At 37.5% G+C, this 27,909-nt stretch overlaps 1 protein-coding gene across 3 annotated transcripts in view; it reads right to left on the bottom strand.

Moving 5' to 3' along the window:
- Positions 1-314: 314 nt before the first annotated feature.
- Positions 315-27,909, bottom strand: part of ABCB10 (ATP binding cassette subfamily B member 10) — a 43,577-nt gene continuing 15,982 nt past the window's right edge. Inside the window, exons 2-13 of one of the 3 annotated variants that reach the window (XM_037820812.1) lie at positions 21,592-21,792; positions 20,546-20,748; positions 17,159-17,293; positions 16,280-16,426; positions 15,138-15,273; positions 12,757-12,852; positions 11,749-11,958; positions 9,666-9,745; positions 8,147-8,327; positions 4,262-4,305; positions 3,292-3,326; positions 315-483 (exon numbers count right to left, since the gene is read on the bottom strand). In XM_037820812.1, coding sequence (XP_037676740.1) covers positions 459-483; positions 3,292-3,326; positions 4,262-4,305; positions 8,147-8,327; positions 9,666-9,745; positions 11,749-11,958; positions 12,757-12,852; positions 15,138-15,273; positions 16,280-16,426; positions 17,159-17,293; positions 20,546-20,748; positions 21,592-21,792 — 1,493 coding nt within the window. In that variant the 3' untranslated portion in view covers positions 315-458. Of the gene's footprint in view, positions 484-592; positions 695-907; positions 2,826-3,291; positions 3,327-4,261; positions 4,306-8,146; positions 8,328-9,665; positions 9,746-11,748; positions 11,959-12,756; positions 12,853-15,137; positions 15,274-16,279; positions 16,427-17,158; positions 17,294-20,545; positions 20,749-21,591; positions 21,793-27,909 lie in introns of those variants that run through there. The other 2 variants (XM_037820814.1, XM_037820808.1) reach the window with 2 other exon arrangements.

Below are 27,909 nucleotides of genomic sequence, written 5' to 3' on the forward strand. Positions count from 1 at the left end.
GGGATCAGCCTTTAATGGTTTAACTTGTGATTGTTTTCTGGGAACCAGTCCAAGAAGGTCAGGAGAGATGTGTACACAGAGATGACACTGGGAGGATGGATGTGCAACAGAAGAATAAAGTCAACAATGTGAAATTTTATCTTCACATGTAGTATTTAAGGTGATTTAAATTTTTGTTTTTGCCTATTTATTTTTTAAATTGTCCACATGAACATTATATTTATAGTAAGAAAAACATATGAATCCTTCATGCATTTAGGGTAAAAGCTATGATTTTCAGCATGGCATTGAAGCATACATACCATGATCTAGCCCCATTTTCTCTAATATCTTCTTCTACTCCTCCTTGCCTATTGCATGTATCATCCATGCTGAATGCATTACAACTTTCTTATGCTTATTTCCTCAACTGTGAAGTGGGATAGGTACTTGTCTAAATTACAGGATTGTCAGAAGTATCAAATGTGGTAACAGGCAAACATTCTGGAAATGAAAAAGTGGCACAACATACAGTGTTAGCAACAATACCTCTGTGTGATGTTTAACTATTGTCTTGTGATCGATTTTACCTGCCTTAACTCTCCTAAATTATAGGCTTCTTGAGGGCAGATTCTATGCCTCACTCCTCTGTCATCAACTGCAGAGCACTTACGCTGTTCCTTGTACATTGTGAGGGGCAAGTGATACCTATTTACTGAATTGAAGCAGAGTGTTCATAAATAGCAAACAAATAAGGACAGTAACAATGTTAGATAAGGAGGCATGGTCCTTTTGCATTGGAACTTGTAATTGCTACTCACTTTTCTATATTTATAATACTAGCTTTTTCTTTATTCCTGAATCTCCACAGCCAAATTCTAGTAAGAAACTGAATGTAGCAAAAGGATTTACAAGTGACAGGCACAAATAAAGTTCATTATAAGTTTTAATCCATGATAGAAAATGTTACTTAAAAACACAATTGAACATCTTGTTTTAGAAAATAAAACATAATGATCAAATTTAATTTTGTACATACTTCTATGGCACAGAGTTTCCCCCAGATTCAACTTTGTAATTGTATTTTATTTGCTTTTTGAGAACCACACCATAATAGCAACTGAATAAAAAAATACAAGTAAAGCTTATTAAAATGATTGTCACAGATGTACTATTTACTAATTCAAAGAACACTGAATTCATTCATTCACTGAATTCATTTTATTCATTAATGCATTCCCTTATGTAGAATGAAATATCATACTCAGTGCTTATCATGAAATAGGGATTTCCTCTTCCAGTATAATGAGAGGACTCACGAACACTTAGAACATGGGAAAACTTCCATTTAAATTACATCAACATAATCAAGCCTTAGGTCCTGCCATCTTCAATGCAGGAAAAACACTTTTTCAGGAGAAACAGCAAATTAGTAGCACTGATAGAAAAATATGGTAAAGCTTAATTGCTGTCAGCATAGTTTTAGGGATTTTGAGATATTGAGGTAAATAAAATTATAATCATAAATACAAGAAAAAGGATTATCAATGTCCTCTTTTTCAGAAGAGTGACAAGTTAAGATTTCTTGTGAGTCTGTGGAATAGTAAAAACTTCTAAACTTTCTTCAAATGTTTTAATGTTGAAAATTTCAGTTTACTATTCAGATTTTAGTCTCATTGAATGAAGTTCCAAAAGTATTTAAGTAACTGATAAAAAATAAATTTTAATTTGGCTGGGAATTACACATTTTTAAAAAAATAATTTTCAAAATGCAAGTCTTCAGAAAAATTAAATGTAAAATTCATTTTTATCCATCCAATAATACCTGGAAGTCTATTCCTTGCTTCCCAAAGTACTCACAGAAACAAATATGTGAATAAAGAAAATAGAAATTTTCCTGTTCAAAGGATGGGGCTTTCCTTTTAAAAAACTCAACAGGTTCACATGTGCTAAAAATGTTGAAGATCACACACATTCAAACACAATCACATCCCATATTAACATATATTCCTAAACTCTCACACCTTTTAAGACACAGAAAACTGGCAATACAAATTTTCCCTTCTCTCCGTGTAATGTTAACTATTCCTGTATATTAGTTTGTTCACTTTATGAAATTATCAAGATAAAATAAAGGGCTAGATTTTCGTCTTGTATTACCCTACCAAGTAGAATTAGACACAAAGTGGTAGAATACTACCAAGAGAAATACACAGTGATTGGTAAACTGGCCTAAAATAATTAGGCTTTTTATTTATAATTTCCTCTTAAAAGTTAGCATTTGACAATAGTTTCAATACATAGCAGCAGGCTAAGGAAAAGGAGAAGCCACGCTCTCTGAATTCAAAAAATTCAAGATAAAAGTAAAAAACCTGAAAATAACTTCAGTGTTATAGACATTTAGAAAGTTACAATTAGGAAAACTCTGAGTAAAAAGGTCTTTAGGACAGGTATATTTCAAAAGAATATTTTATACACTTTGGAAAAAAATAAGTGTATTTCAAATAACTTGAAGTATGATTTAGAGATATCGTATAGTTGCCCAAGTTTTTTTTTCCTGCACTGCTGTTTTGCTTTAAAGTCTCTCATATTCAATTTATGAATAATTGATTTATTATGTTGAAATAAAACTTTGTTTGTTCATTAATTTTCTGTATATCCCATCTGGTTTTGAAAGCAGTTCTTCATGTTTCCCAAACTCAGTAATTTTTCCTTGGTTAAGAACAGCAACCATATTAGCATTTTTAATGGTAGACAGACGATGGGCAATAATCAACACGGTTCTCCCCTCCATTAGGCGATCTAAAGCTTCTTGCACAAGGTGCTCATTTTCAGCATCCAGTGCACTTTAACGTGAGAAAGGAAACAGACAGACACGAGAAAGCAAAAGTTTCAGTGCCATGCACACAATATACTCATGCATTCCCTGTTTCATATACAGTAGCCCTTCATTAGCAGTAAATTTTTAGTATGATCAAATTTTCTTCAATTTTTGGGGGTTAAAGCTATCTTAGAAAAGAAGCTTGGGACTCCTGGATCTTCAAACTACTGTCATGTAAGTAGAAAAGCATTCTGCACAGCTGCTGATTACACTGAGATTCAGGATGCATCAAAAGCGTGTCTGAATTGGAACTAGAACCCTCGAATCATGACTCCATCTGTCCCCTCGCTCCCAACTGCCATTATAAATTCAGATGCATTAACTTTATAATGTAAGGGGAAAAAACATTTTCAGCTGTATCACTATGAATCATAGAATAAAAAGGTTTTTGGTAAAGGAAGAATTTGGTTTCATTATTAAGATATTCTTACCTGGTTGCTTCATCTAGGAGAAGAATTTTGGGATTCTGAGGAAGAAACAAAAATTAAAAAGAAAAAAATTGATTTTATTAGGGAAAAAAGCTTCAGCAATAAAAATAAATGAAATTCTGATACATGTTACAACATGAATAAACTTCAAAAACATTACACTAAGTAAAAGCAGCTAGACACAAAAGACCATATGTATGATTCCATTTATCGAAATGTCCAAAAAAGGCAAATCCATGGAGATAGGTAGTAGATTAGCAGTGGTCTAGGGCTCGGGGAGAGAACAGGAAATAACTGGATGAGAGATCTTTTTGGGGGTGATGGAAATGTTCTAAAATTGTATCATACTATGGATGTACAACTCTATCAATTTACTAAACGTCACTTAAAAGTACACTTAAAATGGGAACATTTTTTGGTATATAAATCATACCTCAATAAACCTTTTTTTTTTTTTTAAAAAAATCACACATAAACCTGAGGAGAAGAGTTGTATAATAAAGGGGAAGGCTATAATTTCCTAATAAAAATAATATCTATGACTTTCAGCTAAAATGGTGCTCCCCTCCTCCTAGGATTCTTATGTAATTACTTAAAGTTTGTACTATGAAATTTAGCAGATAATTATATACTATACAGTTACGCAAATTAGTATTGTTCTGATATTTCAACTTCAGAATCACTATTTCACTAGTTTGTATGCTTCTTGATGGAAGGGCCATGTGTTAAAGTTTCCTTCCTCTGACAATCCTAGCACAGTCTGGGCTCTCAATACCCAAGAAATACTTGTTAAATTTGGACAACATACCAGCAAGAGAACTGGAACTGTCAACCATATATCTAACCTCCCTCTTCAATTTAAAAAGGAAAAAAAAAAAAAAAAAAGAAGAAGAAGAAAGAAAGTAAATTAAAAATTACAAGGTCTCTAATTTAAAACAATACAAAAAACCCAGACCAGTGGCTTCAGGTTTACCTTAAGCAGAGCACGGGCAATTGCAATCCGCTGTTTCTGTCCACCTGACAAAGACAAGTTTTTTTGTGTTTTTTTAATGGAAAGTCTTAACAAAAATTCTTGATAATAGGCTGTCTGTTCAACTGTGTGGCAATTTAAAGGTAGCTTCTTCCAGTCAGCCATAGCTGAGATGGATAGAGTAGAAAGCTATTTTAAAAGGTATACAGCTTCTCATTGATATCAAAATTAGTAATAATAATAATAATAACTTTTATAGCTAATACTTATTGCAGACTTCCTTTGTACCAGGCATTTTGTAAATGCATTACATGATTATTTCATTTAATCCTTACAACAAATCCCATGAGGTAGATCCTATTATTATTCCCATTTTACAGATGAAAAACTGAGGCACAAAGTAGCATGTCCAAGGTCTCACAAAGTTGGTAAGTAGCAAAGCCAATATTTGAGCTTAGGCCAATGCTTTTAACTACTATACATACTGCCTCCCTAATAGATTATCCAGTGTAGCAAGAAAACCAGAAATTTAAGATATTTCAAAGTTTCCAAAAAGTACTTCAAATGGGAATATAAAGCATCAATTACACTGCGACTTTTAATTCTACTGTTCCACCTCATAGCACCGTTTCTTTGCACCTTCCATTTTCATGTTACTTCCTTTTTTGCCTGTCCTAGAGAACAAATTGCAGAAAAGTAGAAATAGAAATATATAGTATAATGTATATATGTAGAAACTGGAGATTATAAGTAAAGTAAGCCACTCTAAACCTTTAATTTTTTTTTCTCGATGTGCCAGTTTGGATCTATTATGTCCCCCAAAAGCCATATTCTTTGATGCAATCTTGTGGGGGCAGATGTTTTAGTGTTGACTAGGTTGGAATCTTGTGATTGAGTGTTTCCATGGAGATGTGACTCAATCAACTGTGGGTGACACATCTGATTAAATTATTTCCATGGAGATATGGACCCCACCTATTCAGGGTGGATCTTGATTTAATTACTGAAATCCTATAAAAAAGCTCACAAACAGGAGGAGCTCAGAGCAGCTGAGAGGGACATTTTGGAGAGAAGCTAAGAGCTGACACTGATGCTGACATTTGGAGATGCTTGGAGACATCTGGAGATGCTAGCCCAGAGTTTGCTCCGGAGAAGCTAAGAGAGGACCCTGACTCTGAGATGCATAGCAGCTAAAGAAGTTAAGAGAGACCCAGAAACATTTTGGAGAAAGCCATTTTGAAACACAACCTGGCAGCAAAGGACCAGCAGACACCAGCCATGTGCCTTCCCAGCTGACAGAGGAGTTCCAGACACCATTGGCCATTCTTCAGTGAAGGTTTCATCTTGTTGATGCCTTAGTTTGCACACTTTTATGGCCTCAGAACTGTAAATTTGTAACTTAATAGACCCCCTTAATAAAGGCCAATCCATTTCTGGTATTTTGCAAACTGGAACACTCAAATTCTACTAAAAGCAAGGGAACAAACTAAGGGTTGGGAGTGAGGAAAAGGTAGACAAGATACAGGCAAGCACAAAGTATCTGATAGTGTCCCCATCCTCATCCTTTTCTCATACCATCTGTTCTGGTTTGAAGCTATTATGTACCCCCAGAAATCACCATGTTCTTTTAGTCTATCCCTGTGACGACAAACCTATTGTGGGTAGGATCTTTTGATTAGGTTGTTTCAATTGAGATGTGACCCACCCAATTCAAGGTGGATCTTAATCCTTTACTGGAGTCCTTTTTGAGAGGATAAAAGGCAGAGACATTTGAAGAGATCTTAAAGAGAAAAACACCCCGGAGATACTAAGAGAGGACCCACAGATGCTCAGAGAGAAAACCATTGGAACCAGAAGCTGAAAGTGAAGAAAGCTGGGAGTGAAGAACCAGCAGATGCCAGCCATGTGCCTTCTCATATGACAGAGGAGTCCCAAATGCCAGCAAGCCTTTCTTCAGAGAAGGTATTCTCTTGTTGATGCCTTAAAATGGACATTTTCATAGCCTTAGAATTGTAACTTGTAATGTAATATATCCTCATTGTTAAAAGCCAGCCAATTACTGGTGCATTGCATTTTGGCAGCTTTAGCAAACCGAAACAGCATCCTTTCTCCTATGATCCAAGTAACACTGTTCCTAAATTACAACTTGTGAAATCTCAAAGGGCAATAGTCAGGACTTACCCCACCCAACTTATTTTGTTTTAAAACCCAACTCCAGTTTTGGTGATATGAGTGTTCCTTTTTGATTAATTTTATTAGTTGAACATACTTATTAAAAGTAATTACCGGAAATTATGTTATTTCATCTAAGAGAAGGTCACATTTACAACTAAAATGTGTGTTTCTGCTAAATACTGTCTCAGACAAACCAGTGCTCATAATGAGGGGAAGCAGAGAAAACCCATTTCTTTCTGAACCTCTTTGGCTGGTGAATATCTCAATGGTCAGAGCAGCCAGCTGGCAACTTTGGTAAGCTCTGAGAATCCTGGATGCCAATGAATGCACTGGGAATCTACTGCTTGAGATCCTTCTTCCCTCCCAGAAAGTAAGGGTGGATTGAAATCTTTGGTAATTTCATTGTGAGATAGAGCTTAAGGTTTTTTCAAGATGACAGTACATGAAGCATTTTGTTCCAGGGGAGAAGGTAAAGTGCCAGTGGAACAACCACAGGTTGTCATCCAATCCTGTAGCATGATGCTTAATGATTTCATCATGAGCAGCGTTTCAACCATTTCTCCAACTGGTTTTCTACCCAAGGGTAACCTTCTGTGATAAGTAGCAGTTAACATTTACATAGTAACTTGGAATTCTTCTCTTAGAGCTTTCCGTATCATTCAAAAACAACTTTTCACCTACGCCCTATCGTTAAAAAAAAAAAAAAATCATGCTCATAAAATAAAATTAAAACATTTCTGTTTTAAATTTTCTATGGTCCAACTTCAAGTGAAAAATTTAGAGTTGGAAAGGACTATTGCTCAGGGGCATCTAGTCTACATGCCAAGCATCACTACGACTTAGAGGAATGTACCTTCTTATCTTGGAAGAAAACACATTTCAATTTTTTTAATGAATATTTATTTTTAACCAAAAATTTATTTCCCTTTAAGTTCTGCTCACTGATACCACTTCTGCACTCTAAAGCAATATGAAATAAGTTTGTTCTTTCTCTCCTGAAAACATGGTAGCCATCATGAGATACAACACACTAGATGTGGTCTGATCATCATAAGGAGCAACCGACTTTGTCTCATGCTTGTGAGTGCTTCCACTGGGGCCACTACAGGGTGGCAAACTGTGGCCAGCCAGACAAATTTGGATCATGGCTTGCTTTTGTATGGTCCTCGAGCTAAGATTGGTTTTTACATTTTTAAAGGGTTGTGAAAAAAAATAGAAGAATATGTGAAGAAGACCATATGTGGCTCATAAAAGCTAAAATATTTACTATCTGGCCTTTTAGAGAAAATGTTTGTTGACACCTGGTCTGGTATATAAAGTACAAACTGGGGAGTAAAGGAAGCTTTAAATTTCAGTTTTGTTCCTCATTTTCAGTCTCTGCCTCCATGGGCAAATTATCTTGCTACCTGTCTTATTTTCTACAGTTCTGAGGATCTTAGGTTGCAAAAGACATCTTTTCTCAGATGAGGAAAAAGCTTGCTGTGGCTAAGCACCACACAGTAAGGATTTAGGGGACACAATTGGGGTAGAAAGTAAAAGAAACTGGGGTAGAGGAAGTTGTCCACATACAAAAGAGATGTTAGAAAGTGGTGAGGCTAACTTCATAAACTCTGAGGATGAAGATCTTATTAGAAAACAATACTGCAATATGGAAATGTTTGGAGTGTTTTTAGATCAAACAGTTTTTGCTATAAAACAGTAACAGAAACAAACCTGAAAGGAGAACTCCCTTTTCTCCAACCACAGTGTTGAATCCTTGGGGGAAATTTTTAATGAAAGCAGCTGCATTCGCTACATCAGCCACTTTCTCTACCTGTTCTGCAGTCACCAGGGAAGGGTCGTCTGCTCCATAAGCAATGTTCTCGGCAATTGAGCAAGAAAACAAAATTGGTTCCTATAAGTTGGAAAAAAAACAGTATTTATCGCAAATTTCAGAACAGTCTTCAAACATAACAAAATAAAAAGAGTGGAGCTAAATATAGTACTTACATCTAAGAAACTATTAAATTGCTCCCAAAGAATATAGACTATTTTCTTGGTTCTACTTCTGAGTACTAGCAGACTTAAAAAAAAATCATATTTTGTCATATGTTGAGTTTGTCATACACAGTTCCCACCACACTGCAGGAAATGAAATACCATGTCAAGTGCCTGTACAGTGCCTGGCATACAGTAGGCACTTCTTAAATGCAAGTTCCTTTCCCTTAGGAACCATGAGGCATTGGAAGAACCTGAGATCATTTACATTTGCCAGCTGCCTGCTTTCCACTAAGGACGGGAACAAAGTGGTAATCTATCTCCTCCCATTACATTTTGAAATACACAAATCAAACAGGAACAAGACATTTTGACAGAATCCATTTGAATATTCCTAAAAAGCAAACAATTAAACTTCCAACTTCTTTTCTCCATCCCTAAACAGTATGCAACACTGATATCCTTACATTGCCAAACATTCCCCATCGCTGCTCCAACCCGTTCCTCACCCAGTTGAGCGGAGGTGAGAGAAATATATGTGGTGAAGCTCATTAGAGGATGAGGCTCAGAAATGAGGGGAGGCTCAAGATAATCTGCTGTGTGTGTAACTTGGAAATAAAAATACCAACAGCTCCGCCAGAATTTCCCTGTATCAAATTTCCTTGTGAAAACAGCCCCATTAAAATGATCACATTAAATTAATACTGTTTTGAAATCTGCAACCTCCCTGCAGGAGGAACCCTGGCTCTTGCCACAGTCTTCGCTTGCTTATCCTTGACACCCATTATGCAGAACAGTAGACTGTGGCTAGCAATGAAAATGGAGAATTGGGGAAGAAGCAGAAAGCTAAAAAGTTTTATCATTTTCTCCCCATCCTCTAGACTGTCTGCATCTGAAAGTAATGTTCCCTAGCCTTTGGTAAAAAGTCAGTGCTTCAACCAGTTGAAGTGTTTAAAGTGTTCAGGAAGCAGCACTATTTGCAAACCTAAACAACCTGTCATGCAAAGTTAGTTTCATACATCTGGAAAACTTCCATTCCCGAGAGAGAGAGAGAGAGAGAGAGAGAGAGAGAGAGAGAGAGAGAGAGAGAGAGAGAGAGGGAGGGAGGGAGGGAGGGAGGGAGGGAGAGAGAGAGAGAGAGAGAGAGAGAGAGAGAGAGAGAGAGAGAGAGAGAGATTCAAGACAAGAAAAAAAACAAATTGACAAGAGCAACTTTAAAAGATTGTGTACTAAAAATGGAATGCTTTCTTCTTACCTGACTCACTGTCCCAATCTTGGATCTCAGCCAGACTGGATTTAGCTGACGAATGTCACAACCATCCAGATTAACAGTTCCTTGTAGAAAGGAAAGAGTCACTGAGTTTCATGGGGTTAATGAATAATATAAACACAGAAAGAAAAATTCCAGACCCAGTTATTTAAATATTAAAATAATACTCAAAATCTACAAACAGAATCTAAAAGTAGCATATTTCATGGAATTTCAGAGCTAAAAGGAACTTTGTGGATCATCCAAGCCTAAATGCTACCTGTAGTGTGATTAAATGAAAACTCTGTCTAGTTCCTTCATTTAGCTCACTTTTCTGTATCACATAGGTTATAGAGAGCTTTTCTAGATGCCCTTATAGCTAGATTTACTTATGATTCTACCAATACGAAGCACTTCTGCAAAGCTTTGATTTGGAAGAGAATTACGTGAGAGAGGGGCAAGCCATGAAGTATCCATTTGCTGGCACAAATTGTCAGAGGTGGCACAGTTTGGAAGCTGGACCACACAAAGTGGCTGCCTAATTCTGCAGCCTCCTGACCACTGGCAAAGTCACCAACTACTCTGAAGTTCTAGCTCTGTAGTGAGTTTCTGGCAAGTGTCCTGAAAGTTCCACCTAAAATCTATTCTGCTAATCCTGCCAGTGATCTCTGAACTCTTCATGGCTCCTTAAAATAAGCCTTGCTGAGGCCATTTTTCTGGGGAATCTGTAATATGCCACTAAGAATCTGATCGATAGAGTAGCAGAGCTTGTAAATAATCAGATACTAACTCTGTGACCTTAGCTAACAGAATTAAGTCCACACATTGAGAGCATGCAACACGTTTGATGATGATAACAATGGTACCATCATAAGAAACTCCATAAGGATACATACAAGGATTGGAAGGCAGTGATCTTCTTCTTTAGTTTCCTTCCCAGTTAGTGGTTTGGAATTCCATAAGCAACTGTAAGCTTTCATAAACTGGCAAAACTCTGGGGTCTTTGACTCAAAAACACAAGTGCTTAATAGACTACGAATGTTAGAAATTCAAGTGGTTTCCTTTTTTCTTGATATATTCACTATGATAAAGAAACTTGAGACTCAATATTTTGACTTGACTTGAATCCACCTACCTAGAATTTTTTAAACTTAGAATTTTATAGCAAGTACATAGTGAATCAAGACAGTGATTCCAGAGACAAACAGTGTAGTAAAATCCAATTTTAAGTTGGTGATTCCATGGATCAGGATTTACATCAAATTATTTTAACCAAAACAAAACAAAACAAAAAAAGCATGAGGTTCAGAGGCCTCAAAATATATTCTTTTAAATTCATGATTTTGTTTTTACCAACATTTGCTTGCTTGCTGAGAAATCTTGTAGTTTCCTCAATCTGAATTCAAATCAAAACCTAAACATCTTCTCCAAGCCCTGAAGAGTATATAAAGAAGTATGCTCTTAAAGATCCTATAATCTAGTTAAAATAATTTAAATAATAACTAAATAATAAAGGAAAAACAAAACAAAACAAGGAAAACCCATTAAGAAAATCTCTAACAGTTCAAAATAGCTTCAGTGGAGCAGTCCATTGGCTGGAGCAGTGAGTCACTGCTTGCCAAATCAGTGGTTTTTACAATAGCCATTGCACAGTTTACAGGGAGAAACAGCCACTTCAGGCTGCACTGGTTTCACAGTATTTTTCAAGGAGCTCCTATGACTCCCGCACCAAGCACACAGGTTCCCTTCTCTCAGCTGCTGAGCACAGGTCTACTGCTCTACTCCAGCATCAGGAGGAGACAATGGCATGGAAGATGAGGAGGTAGAATTTAGGAAGTCACTCTGGACTTGGAAGAGGTAGGACATAAAATATACAAAATACCTGACAGGCTCCTGCATAAAACTGTCATACCCCTCAAAGCAGTACCTTTTGTTTAAGGGATTTCTTTCCTGGGTAAACCCTCTGCATTTAGAACTCTCGAGTTGTGAAAGAAGGTCCTTGTCCTTCAATAGTGTCCTCTCCCAGGACCTAAGAGCAGGAGAAGGTCTCAGGAGAGTCCCCTGCTCTCCAATATGGTGAAACACTTACCAGAAATGGGGTCATACAACCTCAGTAGGAGCGAAATCACTGTTGATTTGCCAGAACCACTTGGGCCAACCAGTGCTGTGACAGACCCTGAAGGGATGGAAAGACTGAAATCCTGGAATATGGGCACCTCTGGGCGAGCTGGGTAGGCAAAATGCACATTCTTAAACTCCAAAGTGCCCTGGAAGGTTTGTTCATTTAAAATGATCCCCTCTGAAACATAAGATGGAATATTAATTACTTGAAGCAAAAATCAAACTCACAGCTGAATGCAACTCTCCCACGTGTCTGGCAATAGATGGACGGGCCCACCTCAGCTACCGTCCTGGAGTATGAGGTCTTCATGGCAAGACAGGGAAAAGGTCTACATCAAAATGCTTTACCGTGTGCCTACTCGGTAACGACTATGTACAACCACCCTGAGAGGTATAAATGACTATTCCAGTTTTGCTGAGGACACTGAGGAACAGAGAGGTTAAACACTTGCCTAACCTAACAACTAGTACAGTTACTAACAATATTTTGAGTTTCTAAGAATTTTTCCATTTCATCTAGGTTACCTAATTTGAGTTCAATTGTTCATCGTATTCTCTTATAATCCTTTTTATTTCTGCAAGGTCTGTAGTAATGTCACAATTTTCATTTTTGATTTTAGTGATTTGCATCATTATTCACAACAGCCAAAATGTAGAAACAACCCAAGTGTCCATAATAAATAATGGATAAACAAAATGTGATACATGCACACAGTGGAATATTATTCGGTCATAAGAAAGAATGAAGTTCTGAGACACGCTGAACATGGAAGAATGTGAAAACATTATGCTTTCCAGATAAGGACAAATATTGTATGGTGTCACATATGCAATATCTAGTAATAGGAAATTTGTGGAGAAAGAAAGTAGATTACAGGTTACCAGGGAAAAGGGGTAACCGTTTTGCTTGGTGGGTATAGAATAATTTATAAAATCAATTAAAAAAAAAAAAAAAACAACCAAGTCATTAACTCACCATTAAAAGGAAGTAAGGGCTTTCTCTCAATGAGTTCCCAGAGGCGTCCTCCAGCACCCAGTCCTTTCATCAACTCTGAATAGAAAGAGCTCAGACCTGAGGGAAAAGAGCAAAATACACAGACATATACATCACAGGATACCAGGAAGTGGCCATTTGCTACTCTCATTCCTCTTGAGAATAGTAATGCCATAGGGCCAACTTGCTTTAACATAAAATCTGTTACTTTCAAAAAATGACAGAAGTAGCTATTTAGGAATCCAAATTCAAAATTCTCTCTGTCTTATACCACTGTTTTCCTTTGGATTCCCTTCCTCCAGTTCCAGTGATTTCTAATAAGGACTTAATTTTTGATCAGGGAATTTACAAACACATATATAGTCACACTAATCAACCACTGAATTAAAATCAGTGTGACAGAGGAAGTCCACCTAGTCAAAAGTATATCAGTGTAAGTAAAATATAATGCTTACCCCAAGATTAAAAAGAATAAAAATTCCCCCAATATTTCTTTTAAAGACAAATTCCCTCAAATTAAAGCTCCCCTTCAGGAACTCGGTGAATATTTTTACATCAGCTAAAAACTGAAAAGGAACTTGGTAATGTTAATCATTCTATCAATCTCTTTTTAAACCTTTAAACTATGATTTAATTAATGATTAAAACAAACCATGAGTACAATGGCCTATGTCTGAGTGAAAGAATATACTTGCTACATTTTTCCTCAGTCAGGATGCTAAAAGAATGCAATTCAAATATCTGTGCAAGATACAACGGATTGAAATCTTCAGGTTGAATTAAAAACCCACTGGGGTTCAGAAAGAAGATGCAAGAGCATGCTCTGGTTCAAACTAATCAAGCATGCTTTTCTTCAAATAGCACTTCCAATCTCCTCTTAGCAGACAGTGTTCTTAAAATTGTCCCCCACCCCCATCCCAATATGCTGCTTTAAGCGGAAACCAATATACAAACATTCTAAATTATTTAATAAATAAAATAGGAATTCTTTCTTTATAGATCCATTCTATAATTACTTTAAACTTTGAACTTCACAAAGCCCTTAAAACTCTATTCAACTTGCTGAATTACATTCTTATTACAGTTAGGTCCTTATCTAGGTTGTAAATGTAGGGAAACCTGTGGTGGTAATAGATCTAACTGACCTACCCATAATTTCACCCTCCCTCTTTGCACTAGATAAGCATGTGTGTTACAAGTGGCTGAGCAGAGTTGCGGTATAGCTTGTGGTTGTTATGAAAGCCAAGTTATCCAATCGCTGTACCCAGGCAAAGCCTCATTAGCAGAGCTTCTCTAACCAGTGGAGATAACTGACTACTGACAGAACAGAGCTGCACTTTTCTAAGCTATTTCTGTGCGACACAGTTGTGAACTTGTCAAAGAAAAGGCAAGGCAGTAGAACATACAAAAGTAGAGGTCACCCAGAACCCTGAAATGCCTTAATCAGGTTTTTCTTCACGATCAACCAGCAGAACAAAAATGCTATTTTTAGGATTTCTGTAAATCTCACTCCAGAAAATATCCTCACTTGCCTGCAGATGTCTAAGGAAAAACCTCTATATTTAACAATTAAGACATAAAAACCTTAAAATAAAAATCTATGGTCGAGGTAACACTGTAGTAGGATAACCGAAGTTCTATTAATCAGACATCATGATATTTATTCATCTTTTCCATCTCTGTTTTTAGAGGGAAGAAGGAAAACAAAAAGCAGGAAATCATTTTCCCCATGTTGGCTGAGGATGCAGGAAAAGTACAGAAAATAAAAACTTTTGCAGACTTCATATAACTTTGCCTCCATGGACCTGGCTTTCTTTTACCCAGGAATGGACAATAAAAGATGAACTCCAAGAGACTTCTGACAAAAGCAAGCAACTCTGTGTTATGAGTTTTATAATTTATAAGTATGTTTTTATTGTTAATTAGTTTTAAAGATGATTGACTTTGTATGAAAGGAACTTTACTCCCCAACAGTTTGCCAATCATGAAAATATCACTACCATAGGATTGTGGGTTTCCTTGTACATACCTGTTCACAACCAGCCTTCCTCCTCCTTCCATTCAATGACAAAAAGTTAACAAGCTGTCTTAGCAGGCAAGTTGGAAAATACTGCTCAGCCAGCAGCAAGAGGCCTGCAAAAGTCCAAAACTTTCCAACCAAGAAACTGCTCACCTACATGGGAGGATCACATTTGTAATGTCATTTTTTTCTTTAAAAACCAAGTTGGAATAAGAGGCTAGGAAATAGTCTTCGTTTAAGTTAACTGATGAGAGGTGGAGTAATGTGAAAGTAAATTTTTATTTCATAACCTATAAACCTTATTTTTAACTTGAAACTGCCCAAGCCTAGTTAAATTACATACCTGCAATGCTTAATCCAACCCAGAAAGAATACATTAGGAAGGAAGAGAGTTCACCCACTGTCATGTGGGCACTGCCCATCAGCAACCCTCCTTTGTAGAGGACAGAAAGCACAATCAGGTTACCGGAGAGCCCAGTCTATGAAGGGAAGAAAACACAGAAATCAGCTGGGAACAAAAGAACCAAACTGCAAAAAGTATTAAAGTGGCTCTTATTTTCTTTTATGCATTTAATTAACAAAGTAAGAATTTTTTTCCAAAATACTAACTCCAATTGGCATTTTAAATAAAAATTACTTTTGAAATACTGCTATATTGAAGGAAACCTCATCACCATGAAAACACATAAGCTAAGTCACCCATCAAATTCCTATTTTACCCAATCTACCCAGTTTTCAAAGAAAAAAATTATTAAAGATTAATATTAATTAATAAGGAAATGAATAATTACATAGTATATGTCTTTATATATTTTAAGGAAATATTTGGGGCAAAGACATTGGACTGAGAAGCTGGATTCTTATATCTCTGCCCTGATTTTTACATTTATTAAGAATGTGGTCTTTGAAAAATACCACCTTCTCTGAGCTTCTGTTTCCTCATCTGTTAAATGATGGCAACTATTGAATCATCCAGTTTGAACATGCTATGAATTTGTCTTCGTGGTGCTTTTATAGTTCAGTGTCCCATTTGAGTTCATTGTGAACAATTTTTTATACTTCCTTCCTAAAACACACTAATTCTGTAAATCCTCAGTAGTTAAACTTTAGTGTGCATCAGAATGACCTGGAGGACTTGTTAAACACAGAGTGCTGGGTCCCACCTCCAGAGCTAGACTCAGTATGTCTGGGGTGGGGCCTGGGAATTTCCATTTCGAACCAGTTCCCAGGCAGTGCTGATGTGGCTGCCCTGGGGCCACATTTTGTGAACAGTGTCTTATCTCATACTGTTTTTAGTCTTATTAGGCATTGCATTTTCTCTAATTATATTTTCTTGTTTTTCTCTTCTTTCACAAAAATATTTCAGAGAATATATTAGTCTTGAAGTAGAAAAAAATAATTGTATATTTATGGCAAGAGCCACAGAATAAAAATCTGTAACCATAACATCTGCCCTTTTCATTCTTTCCAAAATGATCTACTTACCGCTCCGAAGAAGCCAGCCCGAGCAAACGCATCTTTCCTGGCTAAATGCATTACATAATCCACTTTGTTGGTGTATTTCTCTATTTCAGTCATTTCTTTCCCAAAAGCTCGAACAGTTCTTATATTTCCAATACATTCCTCGGCTAGCTGGGAGAATAATAAATATATTTCAGTAGTGGTGATGGTGGTGTGGGGGGAGCAAGCGTTTCAAGAATTTCTAGGGGCAAAATTAAAATATGATTTTCATTTTTTAAGACACTATCAATTGAAAGCTGTTCATGATACCCAAGTCAAAAAAAGGTAACAAAGCAGAATATATGGTACAATCCTATTTTTGCAAAAAATCTAGAGATCGATAGATAGGAGGATAGATAACTAGACACTTAAATATATTTTTATGCAGAAAAAATGATTTGAAAGGTTGAACTCCAAATGTATAATAATGTTAACTTTGATAGGATTATGCAGTTTCCTTTTTTCTCTATATAAAATTTCCAAATTTTCAATTATAAACATGCATGGGTTTTGTAACATAAAAGTATAAAATTTATTTTTAAATTTTTAAAAAGACAATATGGGAAAGCACTGCAAAACTAACTTTATCAAATTAATGAAGGATGGTGTCATTCAGAAACCATTTTCAAAACATGATTAGCTTTTTTTGTCCTATAAGAAATAGTGGGAGTAAGAAGTAAGAAATTCATACAATGTTCAGTGAAGTTGGATCTACTTTGAGATGTAAGTTATCTAGAATTTTAGAATGTAAGGAAAGGAAGGACTTTCATGAAGATCCTAGGAACAACCCTTAGGTTCTGTCCGCTAGTAATCTAGCTCTGAGCCATTCCACCCAAGCCCAAGAGGACGGGGAAGAACCTTTACCTGAGTGGCTTGTGCCAAGGAATCCTGTGTGACTTTCGTCAGTTTCCGTAGATATCGTCCGTAAATCACAGCAAGGATGGACATTGGAGGCACCACACTCAAAACAAAAGTGGCCAGACTAGGTGAGACAAAAAACTGTCAAAAGTAAAAGCCAAGAAGTTTGTTACATACAGTGGCAAGAAATTCTCATTACCTACAGTAGTTGTGTGTGTGTGTGTAAGTGTTTAAATAAACAGGCCCAGTTAAAGGTGCTATTTCAGAGTTGTGTACCCTGTTTTGGTTGAACTTTCCAGACATCGTTAAACTCCACAAAACCCCATGAATATTCAGCATGCCACATACAAGTGATGTGACAGGGAGCTTCAGAAGAAAGGATGGAAGTATTTACTCTGGGACCAAAGCTGTATTAGACCGTGTTGTTTAGCAACAAATAAAGAGGACACAAGATGTGAGTCAAAAGCAGGGAGGCCCTTCTGTCCCATGTGGCCAGACCACACCAGCAACTCCATATTCAATTATGGATCACCTCAAGGGCACTGGACAACCAAAGCAACGTGTCCCGCTGAAAGGACCAAGCTGGCGAAGAGACCAAAAAAATGCACATCACATGACAAAGAGGTGAAAGAGGACTTGGGGAGGACATAACAACTAGCAAGTGGAGGGAGAGTTAGAGTCGTTTTTCATGGCTTGATGGACAGGACTCTCAGCAAGATGGATTGGGGCTCGACAATGGGAGAAGCCTCCTAACAATTAGAGTTGCTTCAATAATAGCCTATTTCTAGAAGTAATACAGTGGGGTTCCCTGTCAACTCTGCAATTTGGTGATTTCAAATGGCGCTACAATCTCTTAGATAAATTATTAAAATCTACTAAATCTCATTTTTGCAGAAAATAGTGTAATCAGTTTAAAGCTCTCCTAAAACACTGAGGACAGTTACAGAGTGAAATATAAAGTAATGCAAGGAATCAAGGGCCAACCAATCATTCATTCATTTACTCATTCACAAATTTTATTGAACACCTACAGGTAGCAGGCACTATTTCAAGCACTTGGGAGATAACTGAAGTCTCAACCTTTGTGGTGTTTTAATTCAAGGACCAGAGTGGGGTAGGGGTGTAGGTGTCAGATAATAAACAAGTAGAAAAAAGAGAGAGAGAGAGAGAGCACAATTCGAGGTATAATATGATCTTGGAAGACCTCTTCAAGAGGAGGGAACAGCAAGTAAACAAAGGTGTTGGGCAGGAAGGAGCTTGGTCCCTTTGAGGAGGAGCAGGCAGGCCATTTCTAGGAATGGTTCACCCTGAGCGCACAGCCCAGCCCAGGAGTTTTAAGCCCATGTAATTCCTCCAGGAGATGTAGCCTCAGGAAAGTGCTGTCATTTCTCTGATGGCGACCATCAGATTTGTGCAAGAGGCAGGCCCATGAGCAGGGAAGTCGTGGACAGTTCTAGGGCCCAAACACAGGGTGAATCAAGGGGCTCCTTCTCTGTCCAAGACTGGGTTGACAGAAGGAGCTGCTAAGCAAGAATAAGTTCATGCTGCCCATCTCTGTCTAAAGGAGACACACACCAGACGGACAAACTGAGTGTGTTGGTATCCACTGTGGGGATATCCCGTGGGGGGACGGGAAATGTCCATCAGGTTTTTCTGTGACCTAGATAAATTATCTCTCAAAATTAACCACCCCCTTTTGCTCTGATTCTATGCTGAATAAATAACCTTATGGAGAAGGCAGGATCTTGCGAACAGAAAGGACTATTCTGAATAGCAGAAACAGATATCCAAATGGTAGAAGGGAAGACCCTAAAATGTAAATTGAGAAACTTTGGCATTATGGCACACCCATTATTAGGTTCTTGTGAGTAGGATTTCCGTAAGTCAGGTACAGGGGGTCTATGTAGAAGAAACGAAGTCCCATATCTGTTCCTCTGGACCTAAGGACCAGATCCTGCGAGAGGCCCCTTCTGAGTGGCCATCTGGCTTATGCTGAACTCTCTTCAGCTGTTATAGAAAGTTGTTCCTCAATTATTTTTTCCCTGATTGAACTCTTCATGAACCCTGGAACTCATAATATTTAGAAATAGTGCTTGAGTACATTCTTCCAGATGGTGGGGAAAATATGAAATTTCAAAGCTGTTCTTGGTTGCAAAGGTCAGATCTAAGAGTTGACTCTGGCAACAAATCCTTCTGCTCTGGAATGAAAGCTACATGGGACAGAGAGAGGACAAAAACCCAAGCTTTTCTACTTGTGAGAAAGGACTACCTGCTGTCCTCATTCTAGAAGACTGGAACGGGGCTGCTCCAAATGATAGCCTTATGTGGTCACGCAGCACTTTGAATTTTAAATTTTATTTAATTTGAATTAATTTAAACTTAAGTTTAAAAATTCATACTCAACTCAGTTATTGCAAACTTTTTAAGTGTTTGGAACAATTTGGATATGTGAATCTACTTTTTCAACTGCAAATTTTATGAAATCTAAATTCAGATCAAGTACATCCAATAAAATTTTGGCATCAGAATTGAAATATTCCATAAGTATAAAATACACACTGGATTTTGAAATCTTAATATGAAAAAACTATATAAACATCTCGTTAATAATTTTTATATTAATTAAATGTTGAAATGACAATATTTTTATATTGGGTTAAATAAAATATACTATTAAAATTAATCTCATCTGTTTCTTTCTACTTTTTAAAATGTAACAACTAGAAAATTTTACTTTACATATGTGGCTCAAATTAAATTTCTAATGAACAGTGCTGTTCCATGTTAAAACATTTTTTAAAGAAGGGAGGTAAGCAGATATCACAATGCTATATAGCCATCCAGTTAAGGGAAGGAAAAAAAGGCTCTGTGGAAATGAATCTAGTTCACCTCAGAAGAGTACAAATCTACATTATGTGAACAGAAGAAATTAATTTATTCTCCCTCTTAGGAAAGGAGGAAGAGAAATCCTTCTTGGTCTTGTAAAGATAACAATGGCAGATTCACAGCTTTTATTTTTTGTTTTTTGGGTATAAGTTACCATTTTTTCTTTTCCCACTGCTCAGAATCGAAGAGGGTTTTTGCTACCCATTATTTTTTGTGTCTGCATACCCTGAATTCACATATTCTTAGCAAATCCAGGCAACAAAGTAATAATTTCTAAAGGCAAAAGTCCATTCTCCAGGTAACAAATCATTACGGAGAGGTGAAGGGGCAGTGAGGGGCAGCAAGGTGACACAGGACGAAGCCATCTCCATGTCCTTGCAGCCTCTTGACTAAGAGAACTTACAGAACGTTGAGGGATGACTCAATCTGAGCTCATCTCCTGCTTGGGAGGCCTGCCGCAGACCAAGCCTTGACCAGAGGGTACAGACGGAAGCCGGGCCCACGTACCATCATGCCAACGCCAATGGAGGCCTGAGCCCCGGCCCTGAGCCCGTCGGAGAGGTTTTCAGTCACCGAGCGCCCCAGGAGGGCAGTGTCTGAGGAGAGGCGGTTCACCAGCTCTCCTGTGCGGGTCTTGTCAAAGAAAGCCACCTCCTGTCTCAGAACAGAGGAGAATAACGAAGCTCTCAACCTATTCACAATGCGCTGACCTGCAAAAGCCAACAGGAGGGATATCGCATTGGGTACAACCATCGTTATGCATTAGGGACAGTCAATTATTCTGCGGTGGTGGGGCCTGGTGTCGTAAACCCTTTTAACGTGTCTAGCACACCGCAGTGCACCCAGTGGGAATAAACTTTACCTAAGTCCTGGCATATGAAGTGTCATGCATTAGTCAGAAATATTAATTTTCTGTCAGCAGCTATGCTGAGGAGAGGATGCAGTGTTAAAATAAATATGACTGACTTTTTAAAAAATATGCTATTTACAAAGATGTTTTACTACACGAACTTCTCAAAAGCTAATTTTCTTCCTCCTTGGTAATCCTGTTCTGTATTGAACCTTCAAATGGCAAGAACTAGTTAATTATCTATAGAGTATTTTATTAGCTAAATTGCAAGCAACGAACTTTGGGTCAGGTGTCCTGGACACTATCATTATTGTATAGTTACTTGCCTGTTTAATGATTATTCCTCTTAATATAAACTACTGTAAAAGTTATCAACCAAGATTCTACAGAAGGGGAAGCAAAAGACTGGGGGAGCTAAACGGGCTTCCACAGAAGCTCCAGAATTTCAGCTTTGAGATCAAGAGCCTTGTTCTCAAGCTATCCAGCCACCAGCTCAACTCCAATGCATGTAAGAGGAGAACCAAGAAGCCATGGGGATTTGCTCCCACTGAATGTGATGGGAGGAGAGGAAGACTGGGGCCTGGAGCAGCAGGAGCCACGGAGCACAGGAAGCTCGAGGGCCAACCTCAAATCCCCATCATCCCCCCCCAACCCCCAGTTCTTTAGGAATGACTGTTGACCTGAGACCAAAGACCGTTTTTACCTGAGGTTTGCATGAGGTAGACACGAATAGCATTGGCAGCAGCGCCACCCAGGAACACTCCGCTGAGCACAAGGCAGATGTTGGTTAGGTTATTGATGTAGTCGACACTGGGATTTGTATAAATGACATCAATAATTTTCCCCAGGAAGAAAGGAGCGGACATGGTGATGACACTGGACACGGTCAGAAACCCAAGAGCAGCTGGAAGAAACAAGGGCACTATCACGTTCATCAGTACTTCAGGAAAGGGGTTATGTGATTTTTTTGAGGGTTAAATTTATACAAGAGAAATGTTATTCATGTATTTAAAAACTGTATAAGATTCTTAAAGACAACAATGTTCTCACTGTTCATCTAATGTCTTGATACTGATCTGCATAATATTAAAAAACAGTATAGTTATACAGTATAAAATCATAATTTTAGTTATTTAAAAAAGTTATCACGTCACAAAAACAACAAAATTTCCTTATCATTTACATTGTTTTACTCTGATACTTTTCTAAAAACAGTCAGCTACAAATCAGAGCTTTATTGTCAACAGAAAAGGATTTTAAAAGAGAAGCTAGGCAAGTCTATAAATTATGTTCTACCTGTTAATATAACCCTAGTAAAAGAATAAGGATAAAACAATGAAACTTCAGCTGTAGGACATAATCAATAACTTCAAATTAAGTTAATTGTCAAATATTTTTATTTATTTCTAGGAATAACTTCCTTAAAAGAAAAAAAAAACTCATAAGGAAATTAAGACCCAGAATGTAAGCTCTTGCAGCAGTCACATTTGTTACTAAGCTTTAATTATTATTTCTAAATTCTGAGATGCTTTACCCATTGTGTGTAACCTAGTAGTTCCCTGGAACTTTGGGTATCTGTGTGACACCTGAGACTCAGAGTTAGAGTTCTCCAGCTCTGGAAGAATTAAAGGAGCAACACTGCTCAATACAGCAACTGTTAAAGAAGCTGAAAAAGAGATCAGATTGCAATTAGAGATGGAAACGCGGCTGCTCAGGTTAGGACTAAGGTAAATCAGAATACAGGGTAAAAGATGATATTGTCTGTATTTTAAGGCTTTAATTTCTGTGTGAGCCCAAAGTAGGAGCAATTTATTTTGTCCAAAATTTAAATTTTCTGTAGCACACTAATCTGATTTAACATGGTCGATTTACTTAGACAATCTAATTCAGCTTTATCTGACATGGGACCTAGAATAGGGAATGAGATCTTGACATTCTGTACAAGTTGATGTAATACCCTGATGCATTTCGGAGTGTTTTGGGCAAAAAGAAAAAGTATTTGCAAGATCCCTTGAGGGACTGAGGAAAGAGAGCATAGAATTAGTAAACTTCTCCACCTGGGAAATTCCTGCTAGTCTCTCAAGCAATCAGGCTCCTAATTTACTAAAACTTTAATCAAAGAACTTTGCAAAGTCTAAGATCTACTCCTTTTTGAAAAACATAAACTATCCCCATTTAAATTTTTAACAGGGAGACCTATAAAAATAAAACTCTAAAATATATGGGCCCTGCCTAATAAAAAGAAATATGCCAATAAGCCAAGTCCTCGATCTTGAGGCTTACACTTATAAAACTTATTTCTATAATGGCATAATGCCTAAGAGCCACCCCCTGAAAATCTCCATGTTGCTCAAACATGGCCCCTCTCTCTAAGCCAAACACAGCAAATAAACTCACTACTTCCCCCAAGGTGGGACATGATTCCAGGGATAAATTTCCCTGATGTCATGCGACATGACTTCCAGGGGTGACCTCCCTGACACCGTGGCATTTGCAATGGATCTGTGATCAAGAGGGGGGAAAAGAAATAAAATAAAGTTTCAATGGCTAAGAGATTTCAAATAGAGTAAGGGAGTCATTCTGGAGGTTACTCTTCTGCAGGTCTCAGCCAGATATTTCCAACATTATTCCTGAAATCCCTAAGGAACCACCCCGGTTCTACCTAAAATCTATAAAAAAAAGTTACCTCCCCAATGTAACATAGTTATAAATCACCTAATCATAAGATTTCTACTCCTTTTATTTAAACCTATAATTTTCAATTTATTTATTAAAGTTTATTTTTCAGAGACTTAAAGCCTCTGATTGTTCCTATGCCAGTTAAGCCCTGAATCCCAGAGTATCAGTCTCTCCAAGAATGACAACCAATTTCATTCCTCTACCCCATAATGCTGATGCCCCTTTTCAGCATGAAGAAATTAGAAAGTACTCAACCAGACATCCCTCAAGATTGAGGAAATGGACAAAAAAGAGGGAGGAGTTGTAACAGAGAGTTAAGAATTAACAAAAGATTATGATGACTGACTCATTATATAGATGCATTTTTCCTTCTAGTATATTGTAGAATAGTCAAAAGTTAATACCTGATGATGACTGATTCATTATGTTTATGTTTTCCTTCCAGTATATGTAGAATAACCAAAAGTTAATACCTGAAATAACTGAAACTGGTTGAACTAGTCTCAGCCCTGTTTATACTTGCTATTGCAATGGTAACACCTCTATTACCCCTTGTCTGAAACCATAAAAAAACCCTAGATTCCTTAGACCAGGAGACAGATTTTAGGCTGATAAGCCATCTGATCTCCTGGCTTTGAGCTTAACATTTGTGTTTTGGACTTACTTTTTCCCCACTAACAGTATATCTTGGTAGATTGTTCCATGTCAATACCTATAGAGTTGCCTCTTCCTTTATTTTAAAATGCAATTTTATTGAGATATGTTCCATACCAGATAACCATCCAAAGTGGTTCAAGGCATCATCATATATTTATGCACTCATCACCACAATCATTTTTGAACTTTATTACTCCAAAAAAAAAAAATAATAAAAATAAGAATAAAAAGAAAAAAGAACACCCAAAATATCCCATACCACTTATCCCCCCTACTACTTATTCTTTTTTGTCTTTATTTTTTTACTCATCTGTACATACACTGGATAAAGGGAGTGTCAGTCACACTGTAAAAGCTATGTAGTTATACAATCATCTTCAAGAATCAAGGCTACTGGATTACAGTTCAACAGCTTCAGTATTTCCTTCTAGCTTTTCTAATACATTCGAAACTAAAAAGGGGTGTGATGGTTGGGTTCATGTGTCAACTTGGCCAGGTGATGGTACCCAGCAGTCTGGTCAAGCAAGCACTGGCCTAACTGTTGCTGGGAGGACATTTGTGACTGGTTAATAAACCAACAGGCCAGTTTATTAAATTATCAGTCACTTGGCTGCAGCTGTGACTGATGGCATCAACGAAGGGCGTGTCTTCCACAATGAGAATGCAGTCAGCTGGATTTAATCCAATCAGTTGAAGACTTTTAAGCAAGACAGATAGAGGACCTTCACTTCTTCGGCTGATCAGCAAAGCGTTTCCTGAAGAGTTCATTGAAGTTGCCAGTTCGTTTCCTGAGGAGTTCATTGAACATCTTCATTGGAGTTGCTAATTTGCTGCCTGCCCTATGGAATTTGGATCCATGCATACCCACAGTTGCGTGAGACACTTATAAATCTTATATTTATAGAAACCTCTCATTGATTCTGTTTCCCTAGAGAACCCTAACTAATACAAGGGGTATTTATATAATGCATAAGGATAATCTCCAGAATGACCGCTTGACTCCTTCTGAAATCTCTCAGCCACTGAAACTTTATTTTGTTTCATTTCACTTCCCCCTTTTGGTCCAAGGAGGCTTTCTCAATCCCAAGATGCCACGTCCAGACTCATCCCCAGGAGTCATGTCCCACATTGCCAGGGAGATTTACTCCCCTGGGAAGTATATTATAATGTTACTGTTAACTAAAGACTCTAATTTGCCTTTTTGTATTTTTTTCCATATACCATCCCATTTTCAACACCTTGTAATGTTGACATTCATTTGTTCTCCTTTATGTAAAAACATTCTTATATTTGTACATTTAAACACCATAATTGTCCACTCTAGGTTTTCCTAAGATATACAGCCCTAGTCCTTATCCTCTGTCTTTACTTCTGGTGTCATACATGCCCCTAAACTTACTCTTTCAACCACACTCACAGTCAGCTTTGTTCAGTGTACTTACAATATTGTGCTAACATCAGGTGGTATTGTGCTATCCATTTTTGGATCTTTACAATCAGTCCTGTTGAACATTCTTTATTCCTTCAGCATCTGGAATCTCTACCTCTTTTTATCTCCTGATAACCCGTGTTTTCAACTTTAAGTCTCAAATTTCACTCATTAATGTTAGTTCACATTAGTGATTTTCTCTCTCCCTCTCCTTTTCTCTTTCTCTTTTTACCCTCACAGTTTTCATTTCTACACTCTTTTCCAAGCCTCTTTCTTCTGCCTTTTCCTATCTGCTTGTAGTGTCCCTTTAGTATCTCTTGTAGAGCATGTCTTTTGTTCACAACCTCTCTGTGTCTGTCTGTCTGAAAAAAATTTAAACTCTCTCTCATTTTGAAGGACAATTTTAATGGATGTAGAATTCTTGGTTGGCAGGTTTCCTCTTTCAGTGTCTTAAATATATCATATCACTGCCTTCTTGCATCCATGGTTTCTGCTGGGAAAGCCATACAGTCTTATCGAGCTTCCCTTGTATGTGATGGATCACTTTTCTCTTGCTGCTTTCAGAAGTTTCTTTGTTTTTGACATTTGACAGTCTGATTAGTAAGTGTCTTGGAGTAGGTCTATTCAGATCTACTGTGTTTGGGGTACACTGTGCTTCTTGGATCTGTAATTTTATGTCTTTCATAAGAGATGGGAAATTTTCAGTGATTATTTCCTCCATTATTCTTTCTGCCCCCTTTCTCTTCTCTTCTTATGGGATACCCATGACATGTATATTTGTGTACTTCATGATGTCATTCAATTCCCTGAGACCCTGCTCATATTTTTCCATTCATTTCACTATCTGTTCTTTTGTGTGTAGGATTTCAGATGTTCCCTCCTCTAGTTCACTAATTCTGCCTTTTCAAATCTGCTGCTGTATATCTCCATTGTGTTTTTCTTCTCTTCTATTGTGCCTTTTATTTCCATAAGTTCTGCCAGTAGTTTTTTTCATACTTTCAAGTTCTTCCTTGTGTTCACCCAATGTCTTCTTTATATCTGTCATCTCTTTTGCCAACTCATTGATTTGATTTTTGAATTGATTTAGCATGTTTGTTTGAACATATTTAATTAGTTGTTTCAACTCCTGTATCTCATTTGAGGTGTAAATTTGTTCCTTTGACTGGGCCATATCTTTGTTTTTCCTAGTGTGATTTATAATTTTTTGTTGGTGTCTAGGCATCTGGTTTCCAGATTAGTTTATTCTAAAGGCTGTTTTCACTCTTTCACTTAAGGTTTTCTTGTTGGTTGGCTTTGTTCTCTATTTGTTCTTTGGCATTCAGTTCAACTTACTTCAGACCTCTGACATAGCTTATGTTGAACTGGTCAGAATTTTTCCTCTCTTGTTATTCTGGTTCTTGCCTTGCCAATATGGAAGCTTTTTTTTTTTTTTGAGAGGGGCTACCCAGATATGATCAACCCAGTCAGATTTTCCCAGGCCAGACAGCCACAGGACTAAGGAGGAGGATGTAATCAGTATCAAGTTTCCCTGAAGATGAGACCCAGTAGGTTGTTAGATGTTCCTGTGAGGCCTCTAGACTCTGCTTTTCCTATCCTGCCCAGCAGGTGGCACTTGTCAGCCCACACCTTACACCTCCCCACTGGCATAGAGTTGGTGACTCAAATCTCAGCACACCCTCTCCCTGCCTTTGGAGTTAGAAGGCAAACTTAAGCTGCTTCTGCCTCCACCCCACCCGTGGGGTCTGAATTCTCTGAAGGAGGACAGCCACTTGAGCTGGGCCCCAACCCCTCTTTTCTTGGGAGGATACTCCCTTTAGGGAATTATCTTTTTCACCTGAGTCTTTGTCTGTTAGAACTATCTTAACTCCACCCTTGCCTGGGTCAGCACTGACAATTGAAAATGCCTGAGGCTTTCTCTAATGAGCTACTTAGAATAGTTTAAAAAATAGAAACAAACAAACAAAAAAACCTTTTCAGAGCCAGTGCCCAGCTCTGAAGTTCTTCCAGTCAAGAGCCAGCATTGGTACCCAGCTCTATGTGCCCTTTTTCTTGGGGCACAGTCCCTTTCCAGTATTCTGAGCTTGGCGATCTCCAAAAGTCTTTTTAAAAAATTAATTAATTAATTAATTCATTCATTCATTTTTCCATCAGCCCTGCCTCCTCTCTGCCAGCAGAGACTTCAGGGTTCCTTTCCTGCTTGCTCTGGATTTATCTGTGCACATAGCTTATATTCAGTAGTCTAAATTTGCTAATTAA

The sequence above is a fragment of the Choloepus didactylus genome, chromosome 2 (genome assembly GCF_015220235.1).
Source record: "Choloepus didactylus isolate mChoDid1 chromosome 2, mChoDid1.pri, whole genome shotgun sequence".
NCBI classification, from domain to species: domain Eukaryota; kingdom Metazoa; phylum Chordata; class Mammalia; order Pilosa; family Megalonychidae; genus Choloepus; species Choloepus didactylus.